The 14,919-nt window shown below is 39.1% G+C and overlaps 1 protein-coding gene across 4 annotated transcripts in view; it reads left to right on the top strand.

The window, feature by feature from the left end:
* Nucleotides 1-14,919, top strand: part of LOC126267317 (cleavage and polyadenylation specificity factor 73) — a 67,313-nt gene that overhangs the window by 29,650 nt on the left and 22,744 nt on the right. For all 4 annotated transcript variants that reach the window (XM_049972412.1, XM_049972413.1, XM_049972414.1 and 1 more), the window contains 4 exons: nucleotides 160-310; nucleotides 5,478-5,653; nucleotides 5,731-6,036; nucleotides 9,074-9,335. In XM_049972412.1, coding sequence (XP_049828369.1) covers nucleotides 160-310; nucleotides 5,478-5,653; nucleotides 5,731-6,036; nucleotides 9,074-9,335 — 895 coding nt within the window. The remainder of the gene's footprint in view (nucleotides 1-159; nucleotides 311-5,477; nucleotides 5,654-5,730; nucleotides 6,037-9,073; nucleotides 9,336-14,919) is intronic.

Raw genomic sequence — 14,919 nt, 5'->3', positions numbered from 1 at the left:
TCAAATCAAATCTTACTGTCGAGTTTCGTGTACTCATTTTACCCAAGAAATTTAGTTTTATGCAGCCATTTCATACTATTGACGGTCTTAAGAATTTTTTGTTTGTGTATGTATTGTTTGTGAAAAACTTGAAAATAAATAAGAGGAATCAATTACCAGGAATCGACATATGGAACACACATTCATGAGAAGAGAGAAGAGCGTGAGGGACGTTTTACGGCACTTGTACATGACATTGTGAACAGGGGAGGACGCTGCCTTATACCAGTGTTCGCACTGGGACGTGCACAGGAGCTGCTTCTTATTTTAGGTAAAAAAAATATATTCTTTACTTGAAATATTTCACTAGAAATAAATTTTCTAAATCAGTTAGACTAGCTTTTGATACCTTCCTGTGCAAAGGAAAAGCCAGTTACGAGTAATGTGCTCAGATGCTTTATCATTATTTCCCCCCCCCCCCCCCCCCCCCATCTACATTCCCTCCAGTGGCTCAAACGTAAAAGTCATATGGCATTAAAAAGGGACTGCAAGAAGGATAGTGATGCGCTATCCAGGAAATTCCATTGAGTTTATCAGTGATTAAGACTCCTTTATGTTCTCATCAGTGCCGTATGGAAGCACAAAGTAGGTTATAAATATCAGTTTATTTGGCAAGAATCTTTCACATCATCCACCTTCCTGTAGTGGTATGCTGTAATCAAAGTCATACATTGTGAATGAAATAAATGATCAACACTGCTTTTGTAAGAATGCAGAGTCGTGCAGTGGGAGATATCAATTGAGTGTTCTCAGGCTTCCAGCCACATGAAGTGGTTAAAATTCCACTAGCTTTTGACCAAACACTCCGTGGCCATTGTCAAGTGGTGTGACTGCCAGTGGGCCACTGGTATGTCCTTCTGTACACTAGCAACCAGTTGTGAAATCACTGGTCTGACAGCATCACCACTTATGGGCATAGTTTTACTCAGCTTTCAGTGCTCCCACTTCAGCCTCATGATCGGTGGATCCTACTACTGCACTGAGCTGCAGGCTGCTGTTTGTGTTAAGGATGTTATCAGTGATTTTCGTTTCGAAGACATCTTTAATTACACGGCCCGAGAAGCCGTTAGTGCTAGCCACGACAAACGTTTCATCATATTTGATCCAGTAACCATTTTTAGAACATAATCAGCTAATGTGAATTTTTCAGGATAGTGTAGACAAAAACAAGCAATTACTAAAACCAGTTCAAGAAGCTGCAGTGTCAGAATACCTGGAGTCTACAAGATACCTTACAAATGTGGCCAGTCTTACATCAATCAAACAATGTACACTGTCGAACAACGTAGGAAGGAACATAGGAGGTTTTATCACCTGCGTTATCCCGAAAAATTCACTTTAGGTGAGCATGTTCTATAAAATGGTCTCCGGATAAGATTTGATGAAGCCTCAGTCATGACTTGCACTAATGACTTCTGGGACTGTTTCATTAAAAAAGCCATCGAAATAAAAATCAACAATAACACCGTTAATAGACTCGGCAGCCTGCAGCTCAGTGCATGTGAGATACAGTGATCATGAAGTTGAAGAAGGAACATGGAATGTCTACTCAGTGCATGCCCAAATACACTATGGTGATGCTATGAGAACCAGTGAACTCACAGGCAATAGCTATTGTATATTAGGGGATACCAACAGCCCACTAACTGTTAGTGGGCTGTTGGTATCCCCTTATATACAATAGCTATTGACAATGGCCATGGAATGCTTGGTTGTAAGCTTGTGGAATTTTAACCACGTGATGTGGATGGGAGCCAGAGAACATTTTATTTAACAAACCTTTTGAATTCCAAAAGTCATGGGTGTGTTTCTTGCTGACACAGAAATTCTGCCTTTGTGTGAGATTATTTTTCCTACTTGTCCATTTTCTACTGTAGCATTGGTAGGAAATACATGTCATGACACACCACAGCTTGTCTTTGAAATCTCTCTTTCTCCTCCTCTAGAGCCAGTTGCTGCAATTGTATTTCCAGACATGTGCACTACGTGATCAAAAGTATTCGAACACCTGGCTGAAAATTACTTACAAGTTTATGGTGCCTTTCATCGGTAATGCTGGAATTCAGTGTGGTGTTGGCCCACACTTAGCCTTGATGACAGCTTTCACTCTTGCAGGCATATGTTCAATCAGATGCTGAAAGGTTTCTTCGGGAATGAAAGCCCATTCTTCACAGAGTGCGTGCAGGAGAGGTATTGATGTCGGTTGGTGAGGCCTGGGACAAGTTGGCATTCCAAAACATCCGAAAGGTGTTCTATAGGGTTCAGGTCAGGACTCTGTTCAGGCCAGTGTATTACAGGGATGTTATTATCATGCAACCAGTCCGCCACGTGCCGTGCATTATGAACAGGTGCTTGATCGTTTTGAAAGATGCAGTCGCCAACCCCAAATTGCTTTTCAACAGTGGGAAGCAAGAATGTGCTTAAAACATCACTGTAGGTCTGTGTAGTGATATTGCCACACAAAACAACATGGGGTGCAAGCCCCCTCCATGAAAAACACAACCACACCACAACCCCACCACCTTCGAATTTTGCTGTTGGCACTAGACACGCTGTCAGATGATGTTCACTGGGCATTCGCAGTACCCACACCCTGGCATCAGATCACCGTATTGTGTACCGTGATTCGTAACTCCACACAATGTTTTTCCAGTGTTCAGTCGTTCAATGTTTACACTCCTTACATCAAGCGAGGCGTCATTTGGCATTTACCGGCGTGATGTGTGGCTTATGAGCCGCCGCTCGACCATGAAATCCAAGTTTTCTCAACTCGTGTCAAACTGTCATAATCCTTGCAGTGGATCCTGATGCAGTTTGGAGTTCCTGTGTGATGATCTAAATAGATGTCTGCCTAGTACACATTACGGTCCTCTTCAACTGTCGGTGCTCTGTCAGTCAACATACGAGATCAGCCTGTACCCTTTTGTGCTGTATGTGTCCCTTCATATTCACTATCACATCAGAAACAGTGGACCTAGGGATATTTAGGAGTGTGGAAATCTTGCATACAGATGTATGACACAAGTGACATCCAATCACCTGACCATGTTCGAAGGCCATGAGTGCCGCGGAGTACCCCATTCAGCTTTCTCACAATGTCTAATGACTACTGATATGGAGTACCTGGCATTAGGTTGCAACACAATGCACCTAATATGAAAAAGTATGTTTTGGGGAGTGTCCAGATACTTATAGTGTATTTGTGCCTCATTGCAAAGACAGAGGAACAACCTCTCTAACACCTTCACTATCAAAAGTTTTCTATGAATCTCATGTGAGTACTCTTTAAATTTGTTTACCTTCAGTGGGTCAGACAAGAATCTTTTGCTTTCCATGAACTGCTGATTTGCGATATATGACACACCGCTGTTTATGACATTTGTGAGCTTTGGTTTCAACGTTCCATTTTTGTACATTCAAATATTTGACTACTATACAGTATATGGTCTACAAAGAGTGCATGAAGTGTGGCCTTTTACTTAGTTACTTTTGACAACTCAGATGATAAACAAATATTAATGCATTGTGCATCAGATGAATGGATGTCTTGTTCACCGATGATGTGACTGAAGAAGATCCATTGTCTGCTGGATAAAACAACTGCATTGTTGACTCCATATATTCATACTTTACAGGATACTTTCAAGCGTACAACACAGTTATTTTCTTAGTTTTCCTTGTAGATTCCCCATAAAGAAGTAGCATATATAATTTCTCTTGGTTTGTGAAAGATATTTGTTTTTTCACACTAGCCAGCTCTCAACACTTGTGAGCAATACAGGCAGAATGAAAGCTGCATTTCCTCTCGGCCCCTTTTACACCAGTATTTCAACAGTGCAATATTCGTGTATCCTCATTATTCAACATGACACATTTCCTAATTTTGGTGTGAAATCACAAACTTCCTCATAAGACAGCAGCCAATTTCATGGTTGAAACAGGTAAATCCTAAGTTGTGAATATTGTACTTGATCTAGAACTAGTAATCGGATTTTAAAGAGCGAAACTCCATTGAATTCATCTCTTTTAGAACTACAATACTGGCAGCATAAATTATCGTAGTTCCACTTGGAAAAGCAGAGTTGATACCAATATCTTTTCAATTCATACGGCTATGAGGAGAGACTATACGTTTAATAAAGATTGTTTCACAGTTCATTCAGATGAAACAGTATTACGATATCTTATATGGTTCCAGAAATACTTTAGGTGAACAGCTTAGCTGAATCACCTTACATATTTTTGTGATCTTCATATAATGTAAGTGGTCTGAAGGTGATGTTGACAGCACACTTCTGCCCATGATGATGTATATTATGGGACAGTTTTAGTAAAAGAGTGATACAGTGGAATACAAAGAGCAAATCATTCACTTGAATTTGTATGGAAGAACGTTGCTGCTCTAAAAGTATTAAAGCTTCACTCGGCAACATCTTGTCATCATGAAACTTTTCAGTTGAGCTGGAACCGTACTTGGTAATGATCCACGATCATGAAACAATTGTTTTGCATTTGCACTTTATGTCAGTGGTTTACCTTCAGGCGGCAAAAACATACAGGAGGTAAATTTCTTGATACTGCCAACTGACACATTTAAATGTACAAGAAACTGGTTTTGCTTTCAGAACTTTTAGTTTCTTCCTGAGGGGAGGGAAGAGAGAGAGGTGGTTGAATCTTAGGAAGGGTCGGGAGGTCACTCAGACCCTAAGGTGACAGTGCCCGACCTGATCCTTCCTTTCTCACCTACCCCAGCTTATTCCTCTCGCCTCCCTGAGGGAAGAACCATTAGCTCAAAAAGCTAGAATAGTTTCTTGTACTTTTATATGTATATTAGCAGTACTAAGAAATTTGCCTCCCAAAGGTAAATACTAAGAAGCCATTTTATCTGTAAATTATTTCATATTGGGCACATCCAGAAATAATTTCACTAGTAATATGTTTCACTGCACTCTTGCTCTCACAAATCTAGGAGGCACAGTGGTTATTGAATTATAACACATTCAATTTGTAATGAGTTTGTCAGCTGTGGAATGTTAAACTTTAATGTGTATTCCTTTCCGTACTTCTGCTCTCAACTTTATATGCAAAATTTTCTCTTCAGTCATAAAAGCTAAAAGTTTGAAGTTAATTAATTATTCTACTTGTTTACAGTACGATAGTAAATGACGAGCAATTTCTTTCTTTCTTTTTAAAAAGCACTGGAAGTGTTAGTTGGTAATCATTTAAAGAAAAGGGGGATGACACTATCTGCAGTTCAATGGTGGCATGAAAAGGATTTATAACACCTGAAATTTTTTCACCTAAATAATTAAGTTTAATGTTACCAAATGTGAAAGTGTGTAATGCTAATGTCACTAATGAAAATTAAAACGCCTCATTTTTCTTTCACACTTTTTCCTGCATTGTATGTGTTTACTGTAGTCTGGCTTACTTTCTAGATGAATATTGGAGTCAGCATACTGAGCTCCATGATATTCCAATTTACTATGCATCTTCATTGGCAAAGAAATGCATGGCAGTTTACCAAACCTATGTCAATGCAATGAACGATAAAATCCGAAGACAGATTGCTATCAATAATCCTTTTGTATTTAAACATATTTCAAATTTGAAGGTAAGTTTTTCACTGAATGCACTAATTGGTATGCTAATTAAATCCATGCATTTATTTACTTTGTAAATTTTTTTTAGGGAATTGACCATTTTGAGGATATTGGTCCATGTGTTGTCATGGCTTCACCTGGTATGATGCAGAGTGGGCTATCAAGAGAACTATTTGAATCATGGTGCACTGATTCAAAGAATGGTGTCATTATTGCTGGCTATTGTGTGGAAGGTACCCTGGCTAAAACAATACTCTCTGAGCCAGAGGAGATCTCTACAATGTCCGGACAGAAGCTGCCTCTTAAAATGTCTGTCGATTACATTTCGTTCTCTGCTCATACTGACTATCAGCAGACCAGTGAATTTATCAGGATTTTAAAGCCACCACATGTGGTTAGTACTTGTTTTGATTTACTAATTAGGCATAATTTTGAATCTCTTGTTTTCATTTTAAGTGTGCCCATCCCCGGTAGCCGAATCGTCAGCGTGGTGGATTGTCAATCCTCTGGGCCCGGGTTCAATTCCCGGCTGGGTCGGGAAATTTTCTCTGCCCAGGGACTGGGTGTTGTGCTTTCCTCATCATCATCCTTATTGACTACAGGTCGCCAAAGTGATGTCAAATCGAAAGACCGGAACTGCTTGATGGGAGGCAGTTTTCTTATTAACAAATTATTGCTGGAGGTGAAATAATTGATAAGTGTCAAAAAAAAAAAAAATGTGTACTGGAACCAGTCCAAAAAACCAACTAGCTCCACTCTATCAAACAGCTATTGTTCTGAGGCACAGGTAAAACACTGGCTATACACTAACGTGTGCTAATCGAGAAGTAAGCAAAGTAAATGCAGAAGTTGTATATGTTTTTTGTTTCTTAAATTGTGACCGATAATTAAGAATTGCTTATGCATTTTCACAAAGAGAAATTCTCTCTTTATCTGGGAACAATTTATTCACAAATAATTATTTTATTTGAATAATTATCTATATAGAAATTTGTCCAAATAATGCCCACCTCTGCCTGATAATTATGTGATAATAGTCTAGATGCTGAGTCATGAATGAGCACAACAAAAAGACTACCAAACAAAGCTTTCAGCCAAACAGGCCCTCATCAGAATGGACAACACACACACACACACACACACACACACACACACACACACACACACACACAATTACCACAGCCTCTGGCTGCCTAGGCTAGACTGCCTGATCAATCTGGCCTCGGCAGCCAGAGACCGTGGTCATCTGTGTGTGAGTTGCATTTGCATAAGTGCGTGTGTTATCTGTTCTGATGAAGGCTTGTTTAGCCAAAAGTTTTGTTGGACAGTCTTTTTGTTGTGCCTATCTGTGACTCAGCATATATGGTGAGCAGCAACTATCCTTTTCATAATATTGACATAATTCTATCCTGGATCTTCCATTGTTTGGCAATTTTGTGACTAGAAATTTTAGGCAAATTTGCTAATGTCAGCATGTTACTGACGCTTTATGAATTTTTTGCTTCTCCATTTTAATTCCCATTAAAATAACAGTCAGGACTTCAGAGATTCACATTAATGTACATTTCATTACTGAATAAGAAATAAATTTTGCATTGTAACTTAACCGCATGCAATCCTGGTATTCGCTGCAGTATCTTCTGACGCAGCAGATTTGGTACTGCACATGTAGCAGAAGGTGTTTGTGGTATTGGAAAATAAGTTTAAGATCAAGTTTCTGCTTTAGTTCATATTATTTCTATGCACAGCCCAGTGGTAAATTGCTCCCTTAACAAGAGATTTGTATTTGATTGTCAAACAGGTGCCGTTTTAATGTGACATATGTTTACTTCATAGGTTCATCAGGAAACCTTTCAGTTTCTTTCTGCTTTTAAAGTAATTTGAAGTGTGAAATTAGTCCACCAGGTTTAGATCATTTTTATAGTTTTTGACTTCAATTGTCTTCAGGATAACTGATTTTAAACAAACAGAGTTAACAGTTTCTATTGGGAATAGTCATATATGTTGCTACAAAACAGATGGTAGCTTTAACTGTAAACAAGAATGTAAATATTATGTCAGCAAGAGCAGTGGCGGCCACCAAGATGATATATAACTAAACCTTATGCTGACAGTATTTGATTTTCATAAACATTCTATAAAAAGAAAGTGTTACATTGTGCTCTCTAAACAAAAAATTAGTTGGTTTGAAACCATTTCAATGCTCAGCAATCAGGAAAATCCTACCTGTTTGAGGCCCATTATGTAAAATGCAGTTGTACCACAGAGTCACAATTCTTTTGTGTGCCAATTTTTTCATGTGCTTGCACATCTACCCCAGTGGTGGAGCTACTTCTTTTTTTTTTAAATTTTATGAATACAATCCATTTAGTTCTCTGTAATACTCTCCCCCTCTTTCTTAAAGTTTGTCACATACTTGCCATAGTTTTTCTCTTGATCTTTTTTATGTTCCTGGCTTAACAATTTATTTTCTGAACATAGAGAATAAATAAAAGTCTTAAAATGAATAAAAAGAACAAATAGTTTACAACTGGTGTGCTGCTCATAAAATAAGACTTCACATTTGTTTGTGTTTCTGAAAACATGTTTATTTTCAGTGTTTTTTTTTTTTTTTTTTTTTTTTTTTTTTTTTTTTTTTTTTTTTTTTTGGCGGAGGGGGACTACCTCTTCTTGCTGACACAGTATCCTGGTGCTCAATTTCTTCATCCTGAGTCATGCTCTCCAAATGCAGTATATGAGGAAGAATAGAAGTTATAAAAATAAAAATTCTCTTTCATCTGTATTTGAGGATCCAGCTTTAGTTCGTCACAGCAGAAGCATCAAAGTCACTGTCTAGTAGCATAGTAAGGAGTTTTTCATTTCTGTGTTGTAGTTTGAAACATTTTTCCCCCACACTTGTCTTCTGTGGCTCATCACTGCAGTCATCACAAAAACAAAGTTACAAACTGTTTGTAGTAACTTAACACATATAGCACATTCCACTCTCCAGTTTGAAACTATGCTTTGTCTGGTTTTCATGAAATACAATTTTAAGGTAGTACTCCCATCCATTGTGAGGGTATGTAAGAAATGTGTAGCATTACACAACCATAACTGCGAACAGTTGTTGTAACATACTATGAACTTGCCTTAAGTGTTCCCTGCAAACAATTCAGCACGTTAGAAGCCTGAAAGAGAAGTATCTGAGCTGAAAAAAGTCTACACCTTAGGGTCGTTTAGCTAATTGTTCCAAAGTCTGTCATTTTACTGCACTTGAGATGCCTCTAAGACATAGAAGTAGGTATGAATTCTCCCAGAATGCCATAATGCTAAGTGATTCATTCAAATAGAGTTTTTTGTGCATTTTCCTTTGATTCTTGTTAATTATTTAGCTTCTTTTATTTACAAGTTAAATATCAAATTGGACATCAAAACCTATATCGCTGCTCTAGGTGCTGGTCCATGGAGAGCAGAATGAAATGAGCAGATTAAAAGCTGCTCTACAGAGAGAATATGAAGACGATCCCAGTACAAAAATGGAAATACACAATCCTCGAAACACTGTCGCCGTTGAATTGTACTTCAGAGGGGAAAAAACTGCAAAGGTCATGGGCACGCTGGCTGTGGAAAAGCCCAAGCCAGGACATAAATTATCAGGCATTCTAGTCAAAAGAAATTTTAACTACCATATGTTAGCACCATGTGATCTTTCAAGTAAGTTGTTCTTCAGTTTTTTACTAAGCTCTGATGTGTTCCAGTAGTTTCTTTTCATGTGATAAAGACTGTGTGTGCTGCGTAATTTTTTCAAATTAACAAGAGAATTCATTGTAAGGAAAAAAAAATATTTTTTTTCTCATATTTTCATGACCTGTTGATGAAACAGAAATGATGCTATTGGATTTGATGAGGAGAGAGATTGGCCTTATCCTTGCTAGAGGAACCAACTCCACATTCACCCTAATTGTTTTGTGAGAACAGGGTGTATTCACTCTAGGAAATCCGGAAAAAACAGGAATTTTTTCATCTGGGAAAAGTTCAGGAAGTTTTTAGAATTACAAGAATTTTTCATTATTTTAGTTTTCAGTTAAATTCTAGTAATTTTGACAGGTAAGAACTGATACACTAACAAAAAATTTTAATTTGGCCCACTACTACAGAATAATACTGCAGCAATAAAACATAAACGAGAGAATAATACCAAAATAAAACTTCAGTTGCAAAGAAAATGTACCATTTACAACAACAAAACATAGTGCACATACAAGCTTTTGCTGACAGCAAAATAAGTTAAACACTACACAATACTTCATAACAGAAAACTGCTTTCAATGTGTCTTTCTCAGGGGCCTCATTTCAATGAGTGTGATGTCCCAAATGTTTACATTTATAGCAGGTTGCAGGAAAATATTGTGAATGGTGACTTCAGAAACATTACTTTCAAAATAAATTTCCTTTTATGATAGATGAATTATGTTACGTATGAGAATGTGCAATGAATTGCTTAAATTACAGGGTGTTAGACTTTCATTCAAAACATAACACTGAGGACCAGCAACTTAGAAAAATTTCGGGCCCAGAAGACCAACCATTTATGCCATTATTTACAATTTTACTGGCACATTTGTGTTTGATACATCTTAAAAAGGTAACACACACTATAAAAGACCAAGTTTTGAGGTTATTTCATAGATTACAAATTATGCAACAAGGATGACTGAAAGTATAATTACGAGAGGGTATCCAGAAAAACTGGAATTATTTTTTAAAAGCTATAAATTTTCATTTACAACTAATATATGTATCCCACCAGTGTTTCCACTGTTCAAACACTTTTTGTAGTCATCTTTAGAAATGGCTGCCATCTATTCTCTCATTATTTCTCAACTTCTTCGGTGTTGTCAAATCAGTGTCCTTTAATGTGTGGAAATAAGAATAAGTGCAAGGAGCCAGGTCAGGTGAGTAAGGTGTGTGGGGCAGCAAAACCATGCCGTTTTTAGCCAAAAACTGTCAGCAGAGGTGTCTGTGTGTGCAGGGGCATTATCATGGTGGAAGAACAAGTCTTTTATCTGCCACAAATCAGATCTTTTCCTTTTTACGAACGTTATTGAGCAATCTTCTTAAAACTTCCAAGTAAAATTTTTGATTGACAGTCTGCACTGGGGGAAACAAACTCTGTTCAAACTGCACTCTTAGCATCAAAAAAGCAAAGCAGCATTGTTTTGATGTTTGATTTGACTTGATGACATTTTTTTGGATGGGGTCATAACCATAGCACCGTGACTTACCACCAGTAATGACCTTTGACAGAAAATCTGGATCAGTTTTGAGCTGTTGTTTCAAACCATGACATGTTTCAACTCTAATATTCCTTTTGATTGTCAGTCAAAACCCGAGGAACAAACTTGGCAGCAACCCCTTTGATTACCAAATCTTCCATTAAAAAGTGCTGAACCAAAAGTATTACCATTTTTAAATCTAGCAAACCACCTGTACACTTTTTTTCCATAATGTCATCTTGGTGAACTGTTTTCAATATTAAAGCAGTTTCAGCAGCATTTTTACTGAGTAAAAAACAAAATTTCACAGGTGCACATTGTCCACTTAAACTCAGATCATAAGAAATGGAACAAGAACAAAACAGTGCTAGCAAAAAGAATCACTGCAGATGACAGAGGAACAGAAAAAGCCTGGTCAACAACACAGGCGGCACTGAAACTGGCAGCAAGTTGTGCTATACACGACTAATGCCAGAAATGCGTAATACACAAGCTTCACCCACAGCAATGTTATTCTGGTATTTTTGCTTACCCATTGTATACTTGGTGGGAAGGGGGGGGGGGGGGGGGGGGATGAAGTGTGTTCTTGAGCAATTTTGCACATAATTGGCTTCACTATGTAAAAGTTGCAGTTATTCAACCAGGTAAGCCAGGAAACGTTCGGCGCACAACAGTGAAATTTGTAATCATGCTAATCAGAAATATTCAACTGCTGCAATTTAAGCTGGTGCCCTTAGAATCGTGCCTAACCACACCCTCGGAAAAAAAGGCATAAAATTCGTGATTGTCAATATTGTATGTGAAAGCTTAACTTTTCTTGTGCTAATGCTGTTTGTACATTAATTTAAACCATTAACTTTTTCTGTTTGTGTGTTCACACTACTTGACAGTGATGTTGCCATGGTGTGACTACGTCATGTTTCTTATGCTCTGAATATATGCTGTCATTGGCTAATGAGATCACATGACACGAGCTACAGTTGACTGACAAAATCACACTGCCATTCGATTTCAGTGCTTCGGAAGCTACCATGCTTGTGTTTATACTTTCGTAATACAAAAATATGGTGCATGAATGTTGCCATGCATCAAAGATCTTTCCCGAACACGCTTTTTTTTTTCTGGGTTGTGTTTTCTAAAGTACCGGGTAGTTGCATGCCAGTGTATAAATCCTTCACCGTTGTAACAGTTGATAAGTTTTACAGCACCAAGGGAAAGTATATTGTCACTTAACGTAGAAAAAATGTACTTTCAGCCAGGAAGAAGTGTATTGTCACCCTAGTAAAGGTGTATTTTTAACCTGAATATCCAGGGCACATCGAGCTGAGTAATAGACTCAGCAATCGGTTGGTCACAGTTTGGTGGTGACCATTCATGTTGTAGTGGGGTCAGGACGGCTCTAGTGTTTATTGGCCTTGCTGCAGGTCATGAATACGTAGCAGGGTGGTTGCCAGTGCAGCAGGTACGTAGAACCAGGTGGTTGGCCATCATGGAATCACTAGCACGATTATAAAACAAGAATAAGTTTACTGATCAAAATTTCTCCAGCAGTTGGAAGCTCTTCTTCTTCTTCTGTCCCCCCCCCCCCCCCCCCCCCTACCCCCACCCCCACTGGTCTGAGTCCAGGGGTGTAGGCTAGTTCTGGATTTCGTTGCTTGCTTAGCTCAGTACACGACAGCAGGTGATGGCCAGTGGACAGTGTCACCAAGGCTGACAGGTATGCCATGGCGTAGAAGTGTAGTCAGTTTGTTAGCAGGCCTGTAGAGCTGCATCAGATAGAACAGGCAACATGCCCACCATGGCAGCAAACTCGGAAGTAACCTGGTCACACCGTTTGGCACAAATGCTTGACCAGCTGACTGCCAGTGCTGGAGGCACCTGAAAGTGGCTACAAACTAAGGACCTCCTGATATAGGATCCCATGTGAGTGACTTGCTGACTCAAGCCGGTGGTTGCAGATTGTGTACACACAGGGCAGGCAATGGCTTGGCACTAAATCAGGTGTGGATGCCGCATGAATGTGGGCTGCAAACCATGGACGCCTGGGTATGTGCTCTGAAGTTGGATGAAGTCAGCCAGCAGATGGCTCCCAGGTGAAATGTATCAGTTCAGCTCCTGGCAGCATCAGGACTAGGCACAGCCCATAGATTCACAGCCAGCAGAGGCAGCACCGAGTAGTAGTTAGGCAGGATGACCCACATCAGGTCGATGGCTGGCATGGAGCACTTCTCAGAGTTGACTGTGGATGATGACAGATACTGTATCGCTGGAGTGGATGGTATTTATGGTCGCTCAACCTGACCTGTTGTGACAGGACATCATTTTTTAATGCATAGAACACAGAAGTAGTGCAGTGTCAGGTGCAGACATGGTGTAATCCGGACCACAACTGTATGATCTGACCTTCATACTATATTGCGCTGACAGCGTTCCAGCCTCGTCCCCTGGCAGTAGATTACGATCATCAATTTGAAAGGCTGTTGCAAACACACCTCCTTTTAGGAGTATCTGGTTCACTGGAATGCAGATTGGCATTATATCCGAAAATCACTTACAGTACATCTTAACTAAACAGTGGGAAGTCCAGGATGAAATAACAACAACATTATGTTATCTTTCCTAATATTATTGTTGTAGTGTATAATACATTTTTACCATTAGTACCATTTTCATTCAGGTTCCTCTTTTGCTGTTCTAATCTCAATTACAATGTACACTAATTATTTGCTAAGGGTGACCCACACTGTCAGCATATGGTGTACAGGAAGTTCAGAAGTGTACATGGTTTTCTGCCATAAAGAAAAAATATCATCTTGCTAATGTGAGTCAAAATAAAGATGGTTTCCTAGATTGAAACGCCTATTGCCTCAACTTTGTATTAGTAATTACTGTCCTGTTGTTGCATGTGCTGAAGCATTTTCTGAACACTATGATGCTCCTGTGTTGCTATTAGTGTACCCAGAGAGTTAAGATCAGGTTTTTGGGGAAAAGTTTGTCAGGCCAGTGTACCAGAAAATATATTATTTTAAAATCATAACTCCTGTTATGGTTGCTGGAAGGTGGGAAGTTGGACATGAAATAACACAAATTGCATTGTTTACCAATATGCCGCTACATTACAATGCCAACCATTCCATACACTTAGGTCACCCCATCTCATAACAATTCGTGATAACTAACCACTACTGGAATGTGCACAGAATATATCCAGTGTAAACCTGCTTTCTGGAAATAGGGTTATGGTGCCAGGATGCCTCATAGGTATCCTTCCATTCCTGTTCCTCTGAAGAATAATTGTACCTCAATTGCTCCTGTGGTAGCCTGAATCACTTGTGCTGGGCATGTGGTTACTTGCTCTAATTGGCACTGAAAAAGTTCAGCAGCCAGTATCAGCGCACATTTTTTCTTCCTGGCAAAACCAGCAGTACCTCTTTTGTACTGACTTGCATGAATTTTCTCAGAGTCACCTCTCTCACTGTGTATGGATGAATTGCATAACAATTGTATAGGTCATTGCTGCTTGCTACTTGGAACTGGACTAGCACATGAAGATGAGCACGGTCAGTACTGTCACAAGGTGGTAAAGTACTGGTAGGGTTTCCTCATCTGGTGGCATAATAAACTCTAGCATAGCCAACAGCTCTTCTCGTGCCGTCCAGAAACTATCTCAGTGCCAACAAGCTACGGAATTATCTGTGCACCATGTTGCGTATGGCTTCCTGTAATTCCATTATCTTAATTCAGGTATCGCTTAGACTGTCAACCAGATATTTTAGAAGTCGCACTACAACCAACTTGTTGTCCAGTGGTTTAACCAGGTTTGTAGTATACCTAATTACTGGTTTCCATTCTTCTGACCATTCTTATGCAACTAGTTAGTTCTGCTGTTAACCCTTATAGCATTCAGATATTGTTCAGAACTCCTCGCTCTAGATTTGTTAGTTGTGTCTCATTTTATTCCATTGGAGCTTAAGTATCTTCCGCTTCCCACTATACTTGCACTCAAATGTTTGTTGGGTTCC

Source organism: Schistocerca gregaria, chromosome 4, assembly GCF_023897955.1.
Source record: "Schistocerca gregaria isolate iqSchGreg1 chromosome 4, iqSchGreg1.2, whole genome shotgun sequence".
Taxonomy (NCBI): Eukaryota; Metazoa; Arthropoda; class Insecta; order Orthoptera; family Acrididae; genus Schistocerca; species Schistocerca gregaria.
Note: the sequence above shows the minus strand (reverse complement) of the source record. Positions and strands in the feature narration are given on the sequence as shown.